The sequence below is a fragment of the Ambystoma mexicanum genome, chromosome 7q (genome assembly GCF_040938575.1).
Source record: "Ambystoma mexicanum isolate Mex_15411 chromosome 7q, UKY_AmexF1_1, whole genome shotgun sequence".
NCBI lineage: Eukaryota > Metazoa > Chordata > Amphibia > Caudata > Ambystomatidae > Ambystoma > Ambystoma mexicanum.
In genome coordinates this window covers 917118735-917141429 of record NC_090941.1, presented here as the reverse complement: position 1 = coordinate 917141429, position 22695 = coordinate 917118735, and the positions used below count along the sequence as shown (strand labels likewise).

Below are 22695 nucleotides of genomic sequence, written 5' to 3'. Positions count from 1 at the left end.
TCCACACGACATGAAACTGCACTAGTTTTGTTAGAAACGGAGGCCAGATAAAACTTGACAAGATTTGAAAAATGGTGTCTTGGTTTAGGCTGAGAGGCTATGGAGCAAGGGGCTGTAAATGTGCCAGTGCATTTCTTTCTTGCTCAGAGAATAGAGTGGAGATAAATACAGGACTTAAAAGTAACTATTGTGCAGAAAAGGATATTTGTTTTTGGAGTGCGTAGCTTGGCAGTTGGCCAAAATAGACAGCGCTCGTCTGAAAAGTAGGACAGTGTTTGTCTAAACAATTAAAAGATAACAGCCGACACAGTTAAAATGAGGTGATTTATGATCTCTGTAAAAGTTTTCCTGAGTAAAATGTAATTCAGGCAGTCTGCGCAGCAAACATGACAATGAATAAATGGTGAAATAAACAGATGTCAGGAAGGCCCTTGTCTGAGAACAGAGCAAATGAACTCCTTAGTGATCAGTATGTTGAAAAAAACTGATGTTTTTAGACTGAAGGAGAAGTGAATAAATGGAAGTTGTTGCCTGTATGATTCAAGGTTATGGCAGCAGAGCCATCTGTAGGGTGGGGAAAGCCACGCAGACACATTGTTTAAGAATTAAAGGAGCTATTTTTTAATCGAAAAAGGTTCACTGATCATGTGGAAAATAATGGTGGAAGTCTTATGTGGAGGGAGTATTAATGGAACATGGAGCATCTTTTATCTGGGTGGTGATGAATGATTTTTTGGTGGGTGCATTTTGAGAACTGCCCCTAAAGTTATTGGGTTTATGTGTGGCAAAGACCTCGGACATTTAGACATGTCCATAGGTTATTGAGTCATGCACATGTTGACTGGGTCATTTTTTTATTGCGTCATGGAGAGGAAAGGAGACAGATAGACAAAAAGGAAACAAGAGGGTGTTTTAGATAACTAGAAAGAGGAGAAGGCTGGGAGTTGGGAATAGAGAAATATTGCACTGCAATGGTAGCATGAAGTATAAATGCATGTGAGTTTAAAAACGTGCACTGAATACATTTGGAATATAGTAGACAAGTGCCGAGCAGGGGAGCAATGTTTCTAGTGCTGTATATTAGGTCTGTAAAATTAGAGGACATCTGGAGACAAAATCGGAAATAATATGTCTAGAATCACACAAGTTGAAAGAAGTGTAACTGAGATTCAAAATGTAACTGTGTGTGCAAAATGTGGCAAAAAACAGACCAAGGTACTACTAGATGTTATTTGAATTAGGCACAGTGGATGTTTATGACAAATGAGAAAAATAAATGAGAAAAAAACACTTTTCAAAAATTGAGATGCATGACAAAAGTGCAAAAATATTGAATTTAGCTTAAAGAAGCAGTAAATCATTGAAGGAAGTGCTCGCAAGCTGTACCAATATGGGCAGGCATTCATGTAGATGCATTGACATGGGAGAGGATGTAAATATGTATGTACACACTCATGCAAGCACCCACATATTTGCACATGTGCATATGTGATTTTATGAAAGTATAAGCAATCAGTACATTACAGACAATACATCCTTTTACACGCATGCACACACTGGATGTTTTTGTATTTTTAAAATGCGAGAACAGGAACAGTAACTACATTTTTCTGTGGTCATCAGCAAAGACTGTTTGAAGTAGATATGAAAGCAGTTTGGAAACAAGTGGGAGTAGCTGTCATGATGCCTGCCCCCGGGAAACCAGACCAGGCCCAGCAACCCCAGAAGCAGGCATCATGCCATTTGGAGCAAGCCCAAAAACCCCAGCTAGGGGCTGTTTGGGTGCAGTCCTGGCGCCTATGGCACCAGGCTCATAAGAATAGTCAGTCCTGGCGCCATGGGCGCCAGGCTCATAGTAGAAAACCTACCTGATGGAGACCATGCTGCAAACTTACCTGATGCAGACCATGCTGCAAGAAGCCACAAGCCAAATGAGGCTTAGGAGGGACTATTTTACCTAAGGGACTACTTTTTACTTGGGTGGGGCTGTGGAAGAATACTTACCTGGGACTACTTCCAAGGCTATTTAAACCACGCCCGGACAGCAGCACACGCTTCGCGTTATTCTGCATCCAGCAGCGTAACGCTCACCGTGCCTGCAGCAGCTTCCAGTCTTCAGCCACGCCCGCCTCGAGTCCGGAGCTCCTGGAAACAAGAAGAAAGAAGGAGGAAAGATCAGAACAGGAGTTTTACCTTTAATCCTTACCTGAATCCTGATCCATCACGCCACGGAGCTGGAGAAGAAGTCTTTAAAAACGCCTTACTTCGCATCCTGCAGCACCGCGCTGTACTCACCTGCCTTGCAGCACTTCAGCATTCCATCACGCTCTTCTCCATCTCGCGCCCGCTCTCCGACACCTAAGGAGACTAAAACAGCAAGGTGAGCCAAGGGGATACTCTAGGACTGTACAAGCTACCCCCCCCCAAGACTTACCTGATTTACCACAGGGGGTAATTACCTCATTTCGGGTCGGCGCAGCGTCTGCTGCATCTCCGCCGTGCCCCGGCCCCTATTGGGAAACAGAACAGCAAGGCGCAATAAGGGGAAACCGATTTTTTCCCAATAGACTTACCTGGTTTTACCGCTGAAGGCATCAATCCCCAAGACCTCATACCACATCAGCGCCTGAATGGGGGAAAAGCCACCTGTTATACATTGACACCATTTTATAGAACTGAGCCGGATAATATAAACCCTTACCTGCATCTTACCGGTTGCCACGTGGAACTCTTCATAAGGGCAATACAGCAACCTAAAAGGAATTGGACAGAGTGAAGGTCAGACGTGTTTTGAACTCTTACGAACTACAGACTTACGGCGTCTCGCCGGCATTCTTTGAGTTAATACCGTTCTGGAACTCCCCAACTCCTCCACGCCAGTGAAGAAACTTGTCATCTACGCGCCCCTGCGCTCGAAGCAGGATGGAGAGCTCATCTTTCCAAACCATCAGGTGAGAGCATAGAGGGAATCCAAAAGTGACCTGTGGGAAGAACTACGGGAGAGGGGAAGGTGGGGTTAGCGCTCAAACTCCACAGGTGGTTAATTTCCTTTCTCCATTACAGAAGGATATTCCTACGATTCAAACAAACGAAGCTGGGTGGGCCAGTCCAGTCCATCATCTCGGCACTACGCGTCTCACTGGTGGAGGAAACAACAGCTGGCCAGTTCAGATAGACGCCCCCGTGGGAGCCAGGTGAGCGTAACAGTAGCAGTGAGTTTGCCAGAAAAGAATGTGGCATATATGTGCTGGCTCGAGGAAAAGCTTGCAAAGGTCAAAGCTGATTCATGAGAGAAAATATTCAGGTGTAATGGGGAAAGTCACAAACCACAAACAAGTGAGGGCATCGCTGGCAAATAAGTGTTAAGCAGGCTTTGTAATCAACAGCTTGCAGCCATGCAGATATGACAGAGCGCACATTGTACGCAGGATGGACAAATTTAAAACATGAGAGGCTTGTTCTGCCTTAAGCATAGAGCCTGGTCTATGGACAGGTTGATTTAAAAGAGACTAAAACGGTGAGATTCACGCGAATTGGGGACAGGATATGTCGAATAAGGGCAAAGAAACCTTCCATAAGGAGGAGGAAGGCAATGCATGTGGCCCTGAAGGGTGTTTTTCAATGGATAAGGAAGTAAGATGGTCAGATCTAGACCTACCCAAATCCCGGATGTCAGAATCATTGACGCGGCTAGATCGACATAAAGAGCGATCCCATGGTCAGAGGGGGGGACTTGCCACCGTATGTGAGCAGGCTAAGGTCACAGCCAGGAAGAAGGTGGAATGCAACCATTGTCCCTGCTGTGGACAGACAATGGGTGATGAATATGAGTTTGTTATCTTCGAGTTACCCTTGTTAGAGAAAGGAGGAGCCAGGCCACAGTATATACTTTGACCACAGATGAATAAGGATAATTTAAGGTGTAAAATCTGGAGTCCAATTTCTGGCGCTAGGAAATGGATACATGAGTTAGAGAAAATGACAGGAAGAGACCCATTAGCTACAGAAGATAAAGGTCTTCTAGCTGCTATTCTTGGGGAAAGGTCTGATGACGTTCGGTCAAGAGCAGGGTATTCTAGTGTTACTACGGTAAACACTGCTCATGATGGAGCACCGTTCAATAAACTGTAGGGCGGCAGTCTGGATTAAGCGCTGAGAGTGCTGTGTCCGGACATGTGAGATATGGGAGCTATTATGATGTCAAGGGTTGCCAGAGCTAGTACAGAAACAGCTCAGGAAGTTAGTGAGTATGGAAGCAACGCCAGGGTCAGAAATACAGCTGACCATTGCGTATTGCAGATTTTTGCAAAAGAAGAATCGGCAGAAAGATGATGTTTGGGAATGTAAGGAAGCGATATTAGTGTAGAAAATAAAATGTCAAAATACGCCTTGAAAGGGGTGATGTTGACTAGTGCGGAAGGGTCGGGTTTGCAGCAGACTATAAGGCAAGCAAATATGGAATATATAGTGACACACAGGAGTGAGTGTCATTAGGAAAGGTAGAAATGCTTTTGTAAGATTATGCATGGTTATGCATGTACTCACAGTGGGAAAGCCTCATAGGGCGACTTGGTGTGTTCAGAATTGTTAGTGGCACTAAGCTTCAAAGAGTGCCGCAAATTAATATGGCAAAAGGAGAACAATTTTTGTTCTAGTGGCGAAGACAGAAAAGTGTTGAATGATTATTAGAACAATTGAGGATTTTAGTTGAAAACTATAAACACAGTCCTCTTGCCCGGTATTGAATTATTAGTCTTTGGAGGAGTGTGTGTTATTTTAAATTGTGTTACATTTGTCACAGGCACCCGGATGATACGAGCTTAAACATGATGATTTTGTTTAGGTGATTAGGGGAAGTGTGTTCTGTTTTGGGGATGTGCCATTTAAATATGGGCGAGTTCATAGTGGCATGTATAGGGCAAGAGAGCCTATGAGACCTTTCTGGTAGAAACCAGAGGTTTTTACTGTTGTAATGAAAGCGCAGTACTGCAGATAGCTGTGTGACCTAGTGGAAAATTGGCGAGAGTATTTGATGGATTTAGTCTCAGACCACGGATATTTACGAATAAAGAGGGGGGAAGATGACCCCCATGAAATTAGAAACAGCCATAGTAAAAGGGAACATGGCAAATTATCAAGGAATAATTAATAAAAATGTACCACAGAGGACAGTGATGGTTCTCAAGAGAAACGTCCAGGTTGATTAAATATCACTAATGATGACATATTTAGGTAGGGTTTACAGAAGGATGAAGTGGTGTTTCTTTAGGAACTTTACGCACTAAAAAGAAAGGAAAGGATAGATTTTATTACATATGGCAATAATGTAATCGCATTCAGTATAATCCAAGGAAGATTTAGAGAGACTTTGGGCCTTTTGGCATGGGTACAGAAAAATGAATTAGGAGAAGATAAAAATAAATAATGTATTTTAAACAATATAGGAATAAAGAGCCGAGTTTAAAACGTTATTTGGATGAAATAAAAAAATATAAATTTGTAAATGAATGAACGGAAAAATGAATGAAGAAATGATTGGATGAATGAATGGATAGTAGAGTAACAGGGAGCATAAAATTAGCAGAAAATTCAAATTTGGTAAATAAACCGCACCAATGAAGATTAAAGGCCAAAATTGAAAAAGTTGCACACTACAATAAAAAAGAATTATGGGATTAATGAAGAACCAAAAAGGGGTATGGTTGACCAAAACTGGGTTAACCGTACAAGAAAGATTTTGTACAGAGCCAATTCAAGAGAACATACATGGGTGAGTAAAAATAACATTATTTGAATGTACTTGATGGTGTGGGTTTATATTTTTTTTTAGATGAAAACCATGGACCTTCAGTGAACATTGGAGGAATGTCTGCATGGCCTTAAATAGGGGAAGAGTCAGTATATCATGATACAGGTGTTAGTGAATAGGGAGAAAAGAAAAACAAGAGGAAAGCACTGGTTCACACCACAGGGCGTGAACACACTGATGATCATTATTAGGAGTAAGAGGACCCAGGTGAGTAACAGAAGAAGAGGCAGATGGAGACAAAGGGCCTGATTCACAATAGTATTTTATAATGGTGCAATCCCATTAAAAAATGCTCTGTGAATCAGGCCCATATTGTTTCAATTATGTAGCCATTTCTTCCCCCCAAGATAGGTGCAAATGGTTGTAAACAGTAGCATATAGATGCAAGCATGGCCACCTCAGACAAACGCAGGATATAGAAGAAGTCAAATAAAAGGTGGGTAACCTTTTTTATTTTTGATAAATTGGCAGGATGCCAACAAGGGTAGATTTGGCGAACGTATAAAAAATATTTAGAATAGGCAAACAATGTAGTTTCATGATAAAACGGGAAGGCACATAGTAAGAATTGGTGCCATATTCTAGATAAATAGGGTTAGGCTAGATTAGTGTAGTGGGGTATGTAGGAGATAATGTGGAGCTAGATGTTTATTGTGCCTCAAACAGGATGAAAGTACAGCACAGAAGCGAAATGACCGCGGTCCAACGCGATTGGAAGGAAGATGGCGAAGGAAAAGCAGGAAGCACTTGCAGCAAAGCAGGAAGCACCTACAGCAAAGCAGAATGAAGTATTAACAGCAGAGCAGACGAAGACCGTTCAGCTGAGCTGGGAAAAAAACAAGAATAGGTTCAAATGTGTATAGGCCCAAAGAAAATTATTATGATTATTATGTGCACCAACAGGTAAGAGACAGCCTATGATGGGATGAAAATAGTGAGAAATGACCGTAAGAAAAAAAAGAATTGTTAGCAGCAAGGAGAAAGGGTTTGGGTTAGGAAGAAACTTGACCCCCCTGCCAGTTCCCAAATGACTTTTGTCTCCATTTCGATTTTCTACAGACAACAGGAATCCCGGTCAGCGATGTCCTCTTTTGCTACGGATGAAAAAGTCCCCTGAAGGGACAAATAATTTGTGTAAAAAGCCCATAAGACATAAGGGCAGAAGTAAGACAGGCAAATGTATTTATTGCCTAAACAATAGACGCAGCTGAATATGTTTATTGTAAACAAACTAGATACCAGCAATCAGACAGCATACAGTATGAGAAAAGTAAATGTGTATGAAAAAGGGAGAGGATTAGTAGCTTTGGTATATACAAAACCAAAATAAATGTGGAGGTTTTTTCGAGGAGGCAGGGATGTTCAAAAAGCGATAATGAAGTTTGTTCAGAAGGCAGGGATTTGACAGACACATAAAAGTAGATTAAAACGTTTGGGTTAAAAGGAAAAATGTTGATGATGGACATACTTATTTTTCAAGGAAAACTCATTCAGCTTTCTATTACAGGTGGACAACAAGGACCTATATAATTCAGAACATTGGCAGCATACAAGCCTATGAACAGAGAGAAGGGTCAAGGGACATAACCAGATGCCCATGCACAAATGTTTCTACTGTGCAGTTTTGACAGCAGACACATTTTTTGTGAAAAACAACCATATCCTTGAATCCCCCAAGAAGTGGCTGAATGCTCCCATGTTCACAATGTCATGAAGAAGACATTAAAAAATGAAAATCAATGGACCGAAGCAGCCTATGTATTGGAAGGCCCAAATATTTGCTGTAAGGCAGCCTAAGAAGGACAAAAACAACCGGACATAGGCAATCTATGGAGTCCAAGCAAAGATGAGTCAGATGGAAGATATAACGACAAACAATGAATAAAGAAGAAAAAGAAAAAAGGCACTTGTAAAAAATGCAATTGGGGAAGACAATGGGGAACCAGGAAATGTTGCGAAATGGGAGTGGTGGAAAGAATGTGGAGTATGAGCCACATGTGGATATTGTGTAATGAACCGGGCTGGTGGGTTACCTCGAAGAGAGACCCTCTCTCAAATCCTCATAGAGGCTGTAAAATCATGTGAGGCATATAGTTAGTATAAAGTTAATTGGGTAATGGAGATGGGATTCAAATAAAAGTAAACCACGGTAGTCTTTAGGGGCACATACATGTTTAGACTAGGAGAGAATAATGTGTTAGTACTGACGTTGTAGAAATGTTTTAGGAAAACTCTCAGATTTAAATAAATTGTTGCACAAGAAAGAATGATTAGGACCGAGATGTATAGGTAAACTGAAAATTGAGGAGGGTGTACATGGGTGTAGTAGTATGTATTGAGTAGATGACCAAATACAATCCAGAGGGGGGGTGTACAGGAGGTAGTGCTACCCCCACCCTCAAACTGACTGTATAGGAAATAGACCCCACGCCCCTCAAACCAAATGTAGATAACTTACTGGGTTGATCAATGATTAACACTGCGAAAATCAGAAATGTAGTGCCTTTCAGAAAAGCACTTTAAAGGTAAACTATTTTGTGGGTCCAGAATGTCGTGCATAGTAGATAATATGTTAAGTACTACATGGTTATCATAAATTATTAAACAATCCAGACTTGAAAATTGACCAGGGACCAAGTTTTGGGTAAAAATAAGTTGGTCAGGCATCTTGAAATTTGGTTGGCCATTTTTGAAAAGACAAATCAGGCAACTCTAAGATGGATACTTGAGCATATAAAACGATTGATTTGTGCTAGTCAAGGATTGGAAAAGGGGTTGTCATCAGCCAATCAGGATGTTTTATGATGATCTTTGTATTACCTCACTTTTTAAAATAGTATATAAGAAGCTGAAAACTGAGGGGATTTGGAGGATCGAGTTTTCTTCAGAATGCTTTATGCTGTGTCCTGCAAAGACTAAAAAGATGATTTTTAAAATCCAGTCCGAGTGTATTGATGTGCTTCAGCCTCCCTTTCCTGATCCCGGGGTGCCAGGACCCAAAGAAGGTGTTGGGACCTTCTGTACACTAACATAATTATTACTAATGTTTATTTGATGACTTGTAAAAGTCTCACTACCAGTGTAATCTGTTCAGTACTATGTTTCTCCCATGTTAAGTTAGCACTATAAAATGAGATAATCATAATCAAACATAGAAAGATGACTTTGGGTTCGGCCACCAGGGGGGCGCACGGATGACTCCTGCCTCTATGTGTGCTCTGCACATCGTGGCCCCATAAGAGGCTTGATCCCACGCTTATGGTCCCCCCCACCCTTGTGACAGTGAACGTGAATGAAGTAAGAACAATACCCCTCCCCACCACACTGAGTGAAAACCCGATCAAAATCGGTGCCAGATCGCTCAAAACCTCAAAGAGAAAGTTGTGTGTTCCAACAGTGGCCCTGTGACACGTTACTACTACGGCCTGGCCTGCCCAGCGCAGGACATTGCAAGGCGCTGAAGCAAAGCCACAGTGAGACACAAGGGCGCGGAGTTGAGTGAAATTGCTCCCGCCTGAAGAGGAGCTTGGAGGAAGCCCGGTACCCTAAAGATTCCATAGACTCAGACTAGGAAACTGCTCTAGTTTGGATAGCCCGCCACTGAAAGGAAACAGAGGGCATCATAAAAACACTTTATACTATGAGGTGAATCCCACATAAGATTCTTGTGGACTCTTCCTGATGCCCTAACCGCATCCACGATTGGTGTCTAATTACCAGAAAACCCACCAGCCCCATATAAGTGGAACTGTCAGGAAAACCTGCCTACCTTGGCAGAACCAATTCTATAAGGTGTGCCCGGTGATTAAAAATAGCATACCACTTGCGAACATTACAAAATACTGCTTGCCCCCCTGGCTTGCGATGGGCAGGCCTGAACCGAAAAGCAACATTTATGCGAGTCAGAAGCATGCTAGAACGTGCTCCTGGAACCATTCTGGAGCTCTGCTACCCTGGACTGCCACTGTACCTGAATTAGCACCATTACAATAAATCCTCACAACTTGAAGGTATTATTGAGGCATATACTAAGACTATCTGGAGGGTTGGGCCCCCGAAACAGGGGCGTGTGCCCTCCTCCGGCCTGCCTACCATTGATAGACGCCAGTGAACAGCCCCCATTGAACAAAGCAGGCTCCCATTAGAGTATATGCCGAGTGAGTAGCCGGTTGACCTAACACGCGAGCTAGAGTGCGACCCTCAGAGACTTGAACCATCACCTCCCTCTATTGGATTGGTGGTACATCCACTTTTAACCAAACTACCAATGGAAGAACTGAATAAGCTCTACATTTATGGTGGAAGGGTTGGGCCCTCACGGATCAAGCGTGTGCCCTCCTTCCAAATCTGTTCCCGCAGAAGGGTGGCGAACCGCACAACTGCTTTAAAGCACTAGTCGAGGGCTCCACCCTGAAGAAGTGGTGGACCTGTCCCATCCCCGGACTAGGCGGACCTATTACCATCTAGGCATAAAAGACAGGACACATAGTACCCAGGAGATTGCATCACGTATATGACCCTGTGCGCCACGAGGTGGAACCCGGATTGCACACCCCGCACGGGAGACAAAGCGATGTACAATCGGAGTCACTAATAGAGGGTTGTGCCCTCCTCTACGGAAACTTTGCTACCAGATGGGCCATTGACAAGCTGAAAAACGAACGTCCATTAAGTGGTTAATCATAGAACAAGCATCTCCATCTGCCAGGGAGTCCTACGAGTGAGGACCTGAGAAGGTGCACTTACAGACTCTCCTATCTGACGCACCCCAACGGCCCAACTTGGGTCCCACGTTCCTGACTTCTATCTGGCACTGAGAGGGTTGGGCCCCCCGTTCTTGGGGCATGTGCCCTCCTCCACAGACAACCTGCTGGGAAGAGGCACAAAACCCAGACTACGCCAATGCCTAGTGCACCGCCAGAGGTGATAGTGCATCCACGGGCACAGCGATGGACAATGTGACAAGAAACCCGGAGATTCTGGGGAGCGGCGACCTTTGCAACCACAGGCTGGGACTTCCGCACTGAACTCAGAGCGGAGAGCGCATTCCCTGCCAAGAACCCTCCATAAAAGCATACATCGCTCCTTGGATGAACCTGCAATACCCAACTCGTGACACGCAGGGAAAGGACTCTTCTCCCCATCATTTATTAGTAAGCTCAAACCTCAACCAAGGAGCCTGTCTTTAGGTCGATGGACGCAAAAACCGAAATTAGCAGAGTTTGCATTCTCCCCGCTGCCCCCTTCACTCGAGGCCCCCCAAGACATAACCATGGCCACCTCAGGAACCAAAGCAGCAGCTACCAAAGGCGATGTGGCAGCCATATTAAACGAGATTAAGAACATGGGAGCTAATGTAGGGGTGGGGGGGATCATCGATAGGATCACGCAACAAATGGACAAGATGGAAGAGAGACTCAAGGGAGTTGAAAATAACCAGACCTTTCCGAATACTCTTGAAACTGAAATGGACCATAGAATTGCGGAGATAAAACACAAAAGAAGAATGTCGCCTAATAATGGATGACTTACTGAATCGTGAGAGACAGAATAATCTACGCTTATTCGCCATCCAGGAACAAGAGGGGGAGTCGGAGAGCAACCTCAAGAAAACACTCCACATAATGAAGCTTATTTGAGGATGATGTGATAGATGACCCAAAAACAGAGCTGATACATAGAGCGGGAGGACCACCAGGCGGACCCAAGATCGGGCTTGGCCCACTTCCATGACTATTAAGACAGGGCTAGAATCCTTGACAGAGCCAACCGCAGTGGCCCGGTCGCTCTTGGAGAGGCGCAGATCAAGATCTTTCAAGACCTATCCTCCCTGACCCTCGCTCTGAGGCGAATGTACCTCCCTATCATGAAATGGTTGAAAGAACACGGAATCCGCTATAGATAGGGCTACCCTTTCTCCCTCTCATTTGAGAATGAAGGCAAAAAAGAACGACTGAGGTCCGAGAGGAACATCAAGACCTATATATCAGAATTACTGGACAACCATACTGAGGGGAGTGAACAGAGAGAGGAGGGACAAAGTGGAAGACAGTGGCATATCCAAGGTCCAAGAAGAAGGCGCGTTAAAGGCTTGAGGAAATTCTGAAGAGGAAACGCCTAACCGGAGGAGGAGGGCTGATTATAAACGACACTGTAACACGTTTCCCAAATGACATCACTTGACCTTGCAGGGACCTTAGTACTCAGAAACACGCATGGTTACTTTTGGGGTGATCGTGCATCTGTCCCTGCACAGAAACACCCCCTGATACATAGCTGAGGCCCCCCTCAAAGTAACCACCCCATAGCCCCGGGAATCTGAGGTTCGAGGCTCCTTAGATGACAAAGGAAAGATGTTCGGTTGGTGATGACCGAGTCTGACCCCTCCCTCCCCGTTGTAGACAGGCTTGGGTACAGGTACGAATTTATCACAGTGGGCAGCTCGTGATGGGGAAGTAGAGCAGGTCAAGGTGGCTGAACTTCAATGGGAAATGTATGTTCACTGCGTAGTATTAATGCTGGTGGTTTGGGGGGGGGGAATGGAAATCAAATGTTATTGTGATTTTCTTGTGCAGGGGGCCGTGAGGTAATAACTTCCGCCTGTGGTCCGGCACTAACCCAGTGAATTCAGCTGGGTCAGATCAGATGCCGACAGGGGAGGGAGGGAGAGGAGGGAAAGGGGGGGGAAAAAGGGGGTAAGGGAGGCATAAGGGGAGGGTAAAAGGGTAGGAACAGAATTCCTGTTAAGTGACAAAATGGTGTGGGTGCGGATGTTGCATTTTATGCTTGTTGCCGACCGCCGTCGAGGGGTCACTTGATACACGTTATGAGGAATGGCGGTTAAATTAGACACAGAGGAGGTCTCCTCAGGGTGGGGACTCTGAACACAAAAGGCCTGAACTCCCCTACCAACAGATCCCTAGTATGTAGAGATTTTCGCAGAGCTGGGCTTGATGTCCTGTTCTTGCAGGAAACCAAATTTGCCTGTGGAGAAGAACGAAGGATTCTTAGCATGAGACTGGGGACGGAGTACTGGGGGTCTGGCCCCCTGAGGAAGATGGGGGGTTAGAGATACTCATCAGGAAAAGCTTAGGCTTTATACTTATAAAGATATGCGTGGATGTAGAAGGGAGAGCTCTACTTGTAGTAGGTTTCATAAGAAAAGCAACCATCGCATTTGCCACAGAATACTCCCCGACCTCGGGTCGGTCCCGATTCCTTACCAAACGATTCCCAAAATCATGTTAGAAGCAATGGGACATATCCTCCTTGGAGGAGACTAACTTATGGGCTGACCCAAGGTTGGATAGGAGGGCGGGTAACCCCAATGCAAAGGAGCCAGTAGACGGGTGCAGGGGGTCACACAGGAGTGATAGATATGATGGAAACATACCGTTTACGAGACACATGGAGGGTGCTCCACCTGGAGAAAACAGGGTACACTTTCTATTCTGCCCCTCACAATATGTTCACCAGGATTGACTCTGTTTGTCAGAGGAAGTAAATGATGCAGTCGGAAGTTCCGAGATTGTACCGGTTACCTGGTCCGACCACAATATGGTTACGGTCGACATATCTAAACAGGGGGGACGATGGAGGTGCAATGAGTCTATCTGGAAAGAACCTGTCTTTAAGACGGAGATGGAACACGAGATTAATGAATATTTTAAGACCAATAATACGGGAGAGATCTCCAAAATGGCGGTGTGGGAGGCAGGAAAAGCAACGTTGCGGGGAATCCTAATCATAGACGGTGAGGGTAAAAAGAGGGAAAGAGCCGTTGTTGAAGGGAAACTTAGGAAGGAGATAAGTCATCTGGATGAGGAAGTAAAGGGAACTGAAGAGGGGAGGTCCAATAAGATTCTAGAGGCCAAGCGGAAAAGGGACGAGATCAGACTCCTTGAGGAGGAACAAATAGTCCGGAAGTTACAACTTCTGCGACAGAGGTTTTATGAAAAGGGGGACAAAGCAAGTGCATTGTTAGCGGCCAGACGAAGAGAACAAAGTACAGAACAAAGGGTTGTGGAAATAGAGAACGGGGGGGAGCCCTCAAAGTCCAACGGGGAGAGAAATTCCAGAGGTGTTCGCTACCTTTTAAGAAACGTTGTATAGATCAGAGGTAGACCCCAGACAACCGGGTACAGAAGATTATCTGACATCAGTTGAGATGCTGAAACTCTCACCTTGGATGCCCCGATCATGGAAGAAGAAATCAAACATGCAATTAAGAGGCTACCTCTTGGGAAGGCCCCCAGGGGAAGATGGATACACTGCTGGGTTCTACAACTCCTTCCTATCCCCTCTTCTCCCTTGTATGGTCGAGCTCTTTAATGAGATCCTTGATACTGGGAACGCCCCTGATTATTTGTTTGTGCCCTTGTCCAGGTGATCCCCAAAGAAGGGCGGGATCTTAAACAATGTGGTTCATACCGCCCCATATCTCTGTTGAATATAGATGTGAAGATCTACACCTTCCCGCGAGACTAGAGACATTTATGCCCCGCCTGATAAATGCTGACCAGGTTGGATTTATATGGGTAGGCAGGGTGCTGACATCATGAGTAAGACCTTACATTTGATTAATGAGTCTCGAAATATGACCAGGGTCGAATGGGGCTTTCTCATGGTGGTCCTCCAAAGGGTAGGGATAGGACCGAAATTCAGAAAGGGTATACAGGCGCCATATACGTCCCCTAAAGCATCGGTATTCATGAATGGGGAATACTCCCGTTGGTTTCGACTGAGCAGGGGAACTCGACAGGATGTCCCCTTTCGGAAATACTTTTTGCACTCTGCTTAGAGCCCCTTGCTCAGAAGATGAGGGCTGACTGTGAGGTGGAAGGGCTGCAAATGGGTGCGGCAGGGAAGAATATAAGGTGGCCCTATATGCTGACGACCTACTACTGCACATAACGAACCCCACATCATCCATACCCAGAGCAGTCCAGTTAATTGAAGAATATGGTGCACTCTCAGGATTTAAAATAAACAGGGCCAAATCCATCTGGTAGAAAACATCATGCTAAAATACCTAGGAATATACGTCATGAACAACATTAATTAACTATATGAGGCCAATTTCCTCCCTCCCTTTTATTAAGATTCCATGCAGATCTGGCTAGATGGGAGAAACTTGCAATATTGTGGCTGGGTAGGCTCAACGCAATTAAAATGGTATGTCTCCCTCGATTCTTTTACCCGTTCCAGATGCTCCCTATACAGATACCGAAGCACTTTTTTGACAAGGTTAAATGGGCAATATTGAAGTTCCTCTGGCTGGGAAAGAAAGCAGGTAAGTCTTATGAGACTTTAACATTGCCTAAAGATAAAGGGGGAGCGGGCCTCCCATATCTGAGAAAGTACTACAAGGCCGCCAATTAAGAATCCTGATTCCCCATCTAAGGAATCGAAAGGAGCCTCAATGGATCTCAGTAGACAACCATTACTGGGCCCCAGCAACAGTCTCTGAATGGCTTTGGGTGCCGAGGAATAAACTGATACGGAGACTACGGGATCACCCAATACTGGGGACGATGTGGGAAATATGGAGGGAAAGGGATGGGATGCATCTCCTCTTAGCCACATATGGTCCCCGGGTATTAGAGAGGATATCTCCAACTTAGAGAGAGTTTTCAGTCCTGGTATGAGGCTGGGTTGGAGAGAGTGGGCCAGCTGTGGAGAGACGTCTCCTTCATTACAATTGGGGAATTGGAATAAGCCTTGAGGCTAGGCCCCCTATCTGTCTTTCACTTCCTGCAGCTTAAAGGCATTCTGTCTAGGGACAAGTGGAAGGAAAGAGTCCGTAGAGATATCACTCCGTTTGAGAAGTTATTGAACTCCAGAACAGAAATGAAAGGGCGGATATCCGCTATATACAGAGAACTGAAAGACGCTGGGAAGGGTTCTACCATGCATTTGAAGAATAGGTGGGAGAGGGACCTCGGCCATGAGATTGATTTGGACATATGGGCAAGGATGTGCAAGGATGCCTCACAGGCCTCGATTGCAAGTCAATATAAGTTGCACGCCATTAAATTGCTACATAGATGGCAATGCGACCCCCGCAGACTCTCCCAGATGTTCCAGTCAATCAGCCCCTTATGTTGGTGTGAATGTGGAGAAAATGCTGATTACTGGCATATGTGGTGGAGCTGTCCCCGAATAAAAATCTTCTGGGACGCAGTCCTGTGGAGGATCAAAGACCTCGATGGAATCTAACAGGTAGCCAAACCCCTATTGACTTTATTTGGGTTTGAAAGGTACGAAGATGAATGGCGAAGAATTACAGGTTTGGCTGCCTCCCCCCCCCCTTTTATTGGTTGCTCGTGCCGCCTTGGTAATGCAATGGAAATCTAAGAGCGTACCGACCAAGGGAGAGTGGGTCAATGTGGCCAGGAACATTTGTGTAATGGAAAAGATCACCGCTGCCCTACATTCAAAATCAATGCAATGTGATCTGATGTGGGGGGCCTTTGTGAATGCATATGTGCCTGAGACTGTATGTAGTCTATAGACGGGGAAATGGACAGCCCCTAGTACCCTAGGATGGCCGCCATGTGATGTTCACCTCCAGAGGAGACCTTTATATTTGTTCCAAATAAGATACAAAAGGGCAACCACGCTTAATGTTATTTTCAGCACAATCTCTATGCACTAATCACAACCTTACGTAGTATTTTAACGTACACGACAAGAGTGTACACTGTTCCGGGCGGGGGGGGAAAACCTCTTTGAAATGGTTAATATATAAAACGTTGGGGGGGAATGGGAGAGACGAACGTACATTGCGGTCATATGTCCTGAATATCCAAATGTACTGATTTTTGCACTGTTGTGAAAATTTCAATAAAATTTGAATAAAAAAAATAAAACAGAACGATAAAGGAGTGCCATTGGTACGGATGGTGTACACTGAACAACCTCCTGAATGTGTGACTAAAAGCATTTTCTCCATATTCATGATCTTTTTAGTGTACCTTAATTCTACGCCTGCATTGAGTTGTGTTGTGGGGGGTGCATACATGATTTGCATGCGGGCAGAGGTAGTACAATCCTTGTTTGGGTGAGCGAAGGTCCATGGTCCTTTAAAAATGGAGGCTTCAGAGACCTGACCATGGAGCCTCATCACAGTGTTCATCAAAGATGCTTAGTACTTGGAGACAGATATGGATGCTTGTATTTAAGTGCCCACTGTCAAAGCCTGTGGTGTTGCAGATGATGACCTAGACGAATGCATGCAAGCTCACACAGGCCTGATGAGCCTTCATCCGAAAACATGACAGATGTCACAGCATCTTTGTCAGTGGAACCCAGGAGTACATCCGGGAAGTTACTGAAGGATGGACAGAGGGTCTAGGTGGCCTAGACACAGGTCAAGGGAGACTTCTTTTTCCTGTAAGGCTGCTCTTCCTGCTACATAATAGATTAAAGTTCCTTCACTAGTATGGGACATACGGCACATGAGTGACGCAAAGCTCTTTGTGGTGATTTTGATCTTTAGTCACATCCCACAACTTTTTCTTCTGTGCCATTAGTGTTTTAAGGTCAAAATGTTGTTGCCAAAGGAAGGTTGGTAGGCCCTGCACCCGCAGGGACAGAAACGTGCTGTGATGCAAACTCCTTTAGCTTCGGGTTGCCAAGTGGTATAGTTGGTCATGACCTTAGCAGAGTTCCTAGAAGTAGAGCAGGACCATTTCCAGGCACAAGACTCCCACTTGGAGAAAGAGCCTCTCACAAACAGGGAATACATATCAATGGGCTCATTTTGGTCTTGGTTTCTTGCTATGATGGACACTTGCAGGGAAGCCCAACATGGAATTCTGAACATAGTCTTCATGAGATCAGAAGTAGCTCTGGAGGACATCTGGAAAGTGTCTCACAACATGCTTTAGAACTTCAACCGCAGCCCAGGTACTTAAATCAATCTCTAGAGTCATAACAAGCAGGCAGCTTCTAGCAAGCCCCTAAACATTCACGGTCTATGGGTACATTTGAATTAAAAGAACAGGCTGTCTCATAATAACATCTGTTTGCCGATTACGGGTTTCTTGTGATTTGATAACTTACATTCCGCTCATTCAGCACAAAATATTTTAACGTCAAAGAGTCCCACCACATATAGGTGCAGGTTGGGATTGGGAGTCCAACCTAACGGGGAGTCAAAAAGGGCACAGCCAGGCAAAAGTAATGAAAGAAGGCTGAGGTAATGTAAACCAACATTGGGTGGGTGAATCTCAGACCACTGTACAGGACAGCCACAACATTGTTTGGAGCCAAACATGTGACATAAAATGGCACAAAAATAAACCAAGAAAAAGTCAACAAAACAGAGGAAGATCCTTCTCTTCTGCCATGAGTGACCTGGCTTTGAATCCGCTTGTATCTGAACCTATGCACACATTGGGTAACACACTGGACCTCATTTTCGCAGATGATATACTGGTCTCTTTCTTTTCTCCTTGACAGCTGACATGGTCAGACCACCTCGCTGTCCCTTTCACTTTGCAGACCCCTATTCCCTGGCTAGCCCCCAGATTTAAGGCCACCCTCAGGCACAGCTATCATACTGTTTCTAGAGAAGAGAGGGCCCGCTACCCACACCTGTTCCTGTGGGGAAAAATGCCAGTTTCAACTTCTTCTCCATCTAACGAGGCCCAGATTAGTGTGGTCTATCAGACCATCCACCTTCAACTAAGAATCCTGCAGAAGTCCTGCCTTTTCTGCCGCACTATCTTCAGGCATCGGTTGTTGCGACTCCCGTTCTGAGCAACATTGACTAGTGCAATTCCCTCTTTCTAGCTCAACCACTCTACCACACTATGCACCTTCTGCTCTTGCAGAATATGGCATCTCGGGTGGCTACAGACACGCCTTATGGGACCCATATTTACCCTCTGCTCTGGTCACTGCACTGGCTGACTGCATCCAAGTGCATCTCATTCAAGTTGCACTGCATTGTTTACCGGGGATTCTATGGAGTGGGGGCGCGGAGTACCTACAGGACAATTTTTCCACATTATTGCCCCGCACGTGCCCTGCGCTCCCAGAACTCCTGGTTGATCTTAGTCTCTCGGTTTCACCTTGCCAGGTTTGGTGGCCGCTCCTTCTCCATAGCTAAGCTGTGGAACTCCTTGCCACCTACTCTTAGGGCTATGGAAAACCATCTTCAGCTATACCAAATTCCGTTCGGATGGTAGTCACTATATGCTAGTGGCAGAGGTGGGGGGATAAGTTAGGTATTTCAGTCTGGACGGCTGTGTGTGTTGCTAGACCGGATGTGCTTAGCCATAGCTGTATTTTATCATGCATGTATGCTTTGCCGTGCCTGCGGCCTGTGTACACACTAGCAGTGTGAGATATACGTAACGTAAGCTGCGATATTGTTTGGCTGGGGCGATATTTGTCCAGGTCTAGAATTGAGAGTCCTATACCAATGAGCCTATGTTTCACAATGTAGCAGGTTTCAGTGTATATTAAACTAAGATGGAGGCTAAACCTAGGATTGAGAATCCTGTGTAGTGGGAGAGAGGCCTACGTTTCACAGTGCAGTATGCTTCAGCATATATTAAACTAAGATGGGGGCTACAGCTAGATTTGTGACTCCTGTATAGTGGGAGAGAGGCCTAGGTATCACAAAGCAGTAGGTTTTATCATATAGTAAAGACAGAGGCTACACCTTTATTTGAGAATCCTGTATAGTATGAGAAAGGTCTAGGGTTCACAACGCCTAGGTTTCAGCATGTAGTACATTTGGTTTCTGTAATATAACAGTCATCGATGGTTTGTTATACCTAGATTTGGGAGTAAATTTGTAGTCTGAGATTGCTAGTATTGGGAATTCCCTGAGTCAGCGATGCAGGTTAACAATTGCAGGGATTCCTTAGTAATGGGCGTGTGCTACCCTGGGCTAATTATGTCAATGTTCATGGTCTCTCATGTGGACCGACGGGCGGGAAGCGCGGACAGGAAGTTGCGGGTGTGCCACAGAGAAAACGGCTGGCTTACCTGGAGTGCTTGTCGGCTAGGAGTGTTGTTGTGGTGGGTTGAAAGTGGTTCAAGTGTGCCCAATGAAAGCTGCTAGCTTACCGGGGGTGCTTGTTGGTTGGTAGTGTGCTGAGCAATTGGAGGTGGTGTGTCAGGTGAAACAACTCAGAGCTGCCAGCCCCTGTGTTGCGATTGGTGGTGGGGAGATTATTAGTGGTGTGTTCTCAGGGTGCATTGAATTAGGAGACTATTGGGAAAAGCCAGATTTTAAGGGCCTTCCTGAATTTCAGGTGGTTTTCAGTGTTACGAATGGGCAGGGGTAGGGAATTCCAGATGATTTGCACTTGTACTGAGAAGTAGGATCCGCCTAGCATTGTTGAGCTGTGGGATGGGACCACTAGGTGAAATGCTGTGCGAGATCGGATATTCCTGGAAGGTTGGTAGCAGACAATTTTATCTCATTGGAATTCCGGGCCGGTGTTGTGGACTGCGCTGTGGGTGATCCACATGAGTTTAAAGGTGGTGCATCGAGCAATAGGGAGCCAGTGGAAGACTCTCAGGGTAGGGCTAATGTATTCTCTGGCGGTCAGATTAATGAGCAGGCGTGCTGCCACGTTTTGGATTCTTTGGAGTTGCCTTAGTTGGGATGCCAGGGCTCCTAGGGAGAGGCAGTTTGCGCAGTCTAAGCAGGAAAGGACGATGGAGTTGATGGCCGACAAACAGCAGGGATAGGTGAGGTAGGGGAACATCTGCCTGAGAATACGTAGGTGGAAGAAGCAGGTTTTGGATACGCTGTTGGTGTGATGTGTGAGGGATAGGTCTGAGTCCAACTTACATCCAAGGTTTTTCACCACGTTAGATGGTGCAGGTCCTAGTGGTTTGGGCCACGGGATTGGTTAGGGGAGGAGCAATGTTTGCCCACAGACTAGGATTTCGGTTTTCCCAGGGTTGAGAATGAGGTGGTTGGTCGTCATCCAGTGGTCAATGTCGGAGAGGCAGGATGACAGATCTGGGCTGCCTGAGCCTTTGGAATTTAGGGTGAGGATGATCTGTGTATCATCTGCGTAGTTGTAGCAGGTAAGGTTGTACGAGCGAATAATTGCGTGGATGGGTTGTATGTAGAAGTTGAAGATTAGGGGCGATGTGGATGATCCTTGGGGAACACTTTTACATACTTGTGATATGGATGTGAACTGGTCGAGGTGCATGATTTGCGACCGATTAGAGATAAAGGATGAGTTCCACGACAGGGCTGTGCTTTTGATTCCTAATGTTTGTAGTCTGACTAATAGAATTGAGTGATCAATGGTATCGAAGGCTATGGAGAGGTCTAGCAGGATGAGAAACGCGAAGCCGTCTGCATCGGCTGTTCTTTTTAGGTCGTCCCAGATAGAGACTAGGAAAGATTCTGTTCCCCTTAATGGTCTGAAGCCTGATTACGCTAGGTAAGGAGGTTGCTCGCTTCGGCAAATTGGCCAAGCTGTTTGCAAGCCACACTGTCAATCAGTTTGGCAATGAAACGCGTATTGGAAAAAGGATGGTAGTTCTGGGGGAGTAGTGGGTTCAAGGGTTGTTTTTTTTTGTGCGCTATGCAAGTTTATGTAACATAATAAAACATGCCCTTTTCATTAAAAAATCCCAAACCGTTCAAATCAAGATGCATTTAAAGTGGATGACAACTCTGGAAGAAGTGCTAGATTAGTTAAGCAGATGGAACGAACTGGGTGTTTGGAATCTGGTGCATTAATAAGCTGGGAGAAGCCTGCGCCTAGGTGTAGCCGTGCTGCACATAAGATTCCTCTGTTGCTTTGCACACATGGTCCCATTCGGAGCACTGTGGAAGGAAATTCTGGAGCAAAGACCCATCAGTATTTGGTAAATGTATTGACAATTTATGCATGTATTTTTAAGACCATCATGCTGACCCACTGCTCATGGTCTAAGGACACAATTGCACTTATGGTTCCTATGAAGAGGGAAACAATTGCAAGATTAAACTGCGTACAACTAGTGATCACTTAAATATTAAATGCACAACACAAACCTCACAATATTCCTGACATGGTATGACCTCTTTCTATGCGCAAAGATTATTCTTTACATTCTTCATCAAAGAACAAAAATGATAGATTTACCTGATAACTCCAGCCTCGGTCCCCAAGACTCACTGTTGCTGCTTGAGATATATTCAAACACTGCGTGTTCCCTGTATAATTGTAGTAAACATTAACAGCCTTGAATATATTCTTCAGTAGTGCTTTATCATCGAGACTGGGATCGTTCAAAAACTTGCAAACTACCTGAAGAATCATGGAATAAACATTACATTCTGGGTCATGAGCTCATAAAATTTACATTTCTAAGCTGTGCAAAAATGTAGCTAAAACATAATGACAATATGAAACATCAATCACATACCCTAGCAGCCGTCAAAAATATTGTTCAGAAAGTATTGGTTACATTCCTATACCCAACACCAGGCAAACATTACAAAATTACCAACTAAAGAAACATACTGACCTTGAAGGTTAGATATGAACAATTAAACATCTGATTAGTTCCTGACCTAAATGAGTGCATTTAAGTGATAGTTGGGTAGATGTGCTTTGGTAAACAGGGTTCCAGTGCGCGATTTACTCTCTTGCCCTGGGTTGTGGCCCCAACAGATCTTTACAACCGTCAACTTTCGGGACCAGGAGAAGCCTCCCTTCCCCCAACGTCTCTTGATCAAAAGAAACTGTTTCTTTAATTTTCAGAGCCAGGAGAATGACTCCCTTCTCCGGTAGTGTCTTCAATCATTCAAATATCAACTCTCTTTTTAAGGGTCTACTACTCCTCTTGACCCGCTTCCTTCTTGACACCACATCATGAGTAAGTTCCTCCTTCCACCATGGATTTAACCC

At 45.0% G+C, this 22695-nt stretch overlaps 1 protein-coding gene across 1 annotated transcript in view; it reads right to left on the bottom strand.

Moving 5' to 3' along the window:
- PRCP (prolylcarboxypeptidase) overlaps positions 1 to 22695 on the bottom strand; it is a 514316-nt gene that overhangs the window by 57771 nt on the left and 433850 nt on the right. The window contains exon 7 of the mRNA XM_069639880.1: positions 21928 to 22092. Within this exon, the coding sequence (XP_069495981.1) occupies positions 21928 to 22092 (165 nt within the window). The remainder of the gene's footprint in view (positions 1 to 21927; positions 22093 to 22695) is intronic.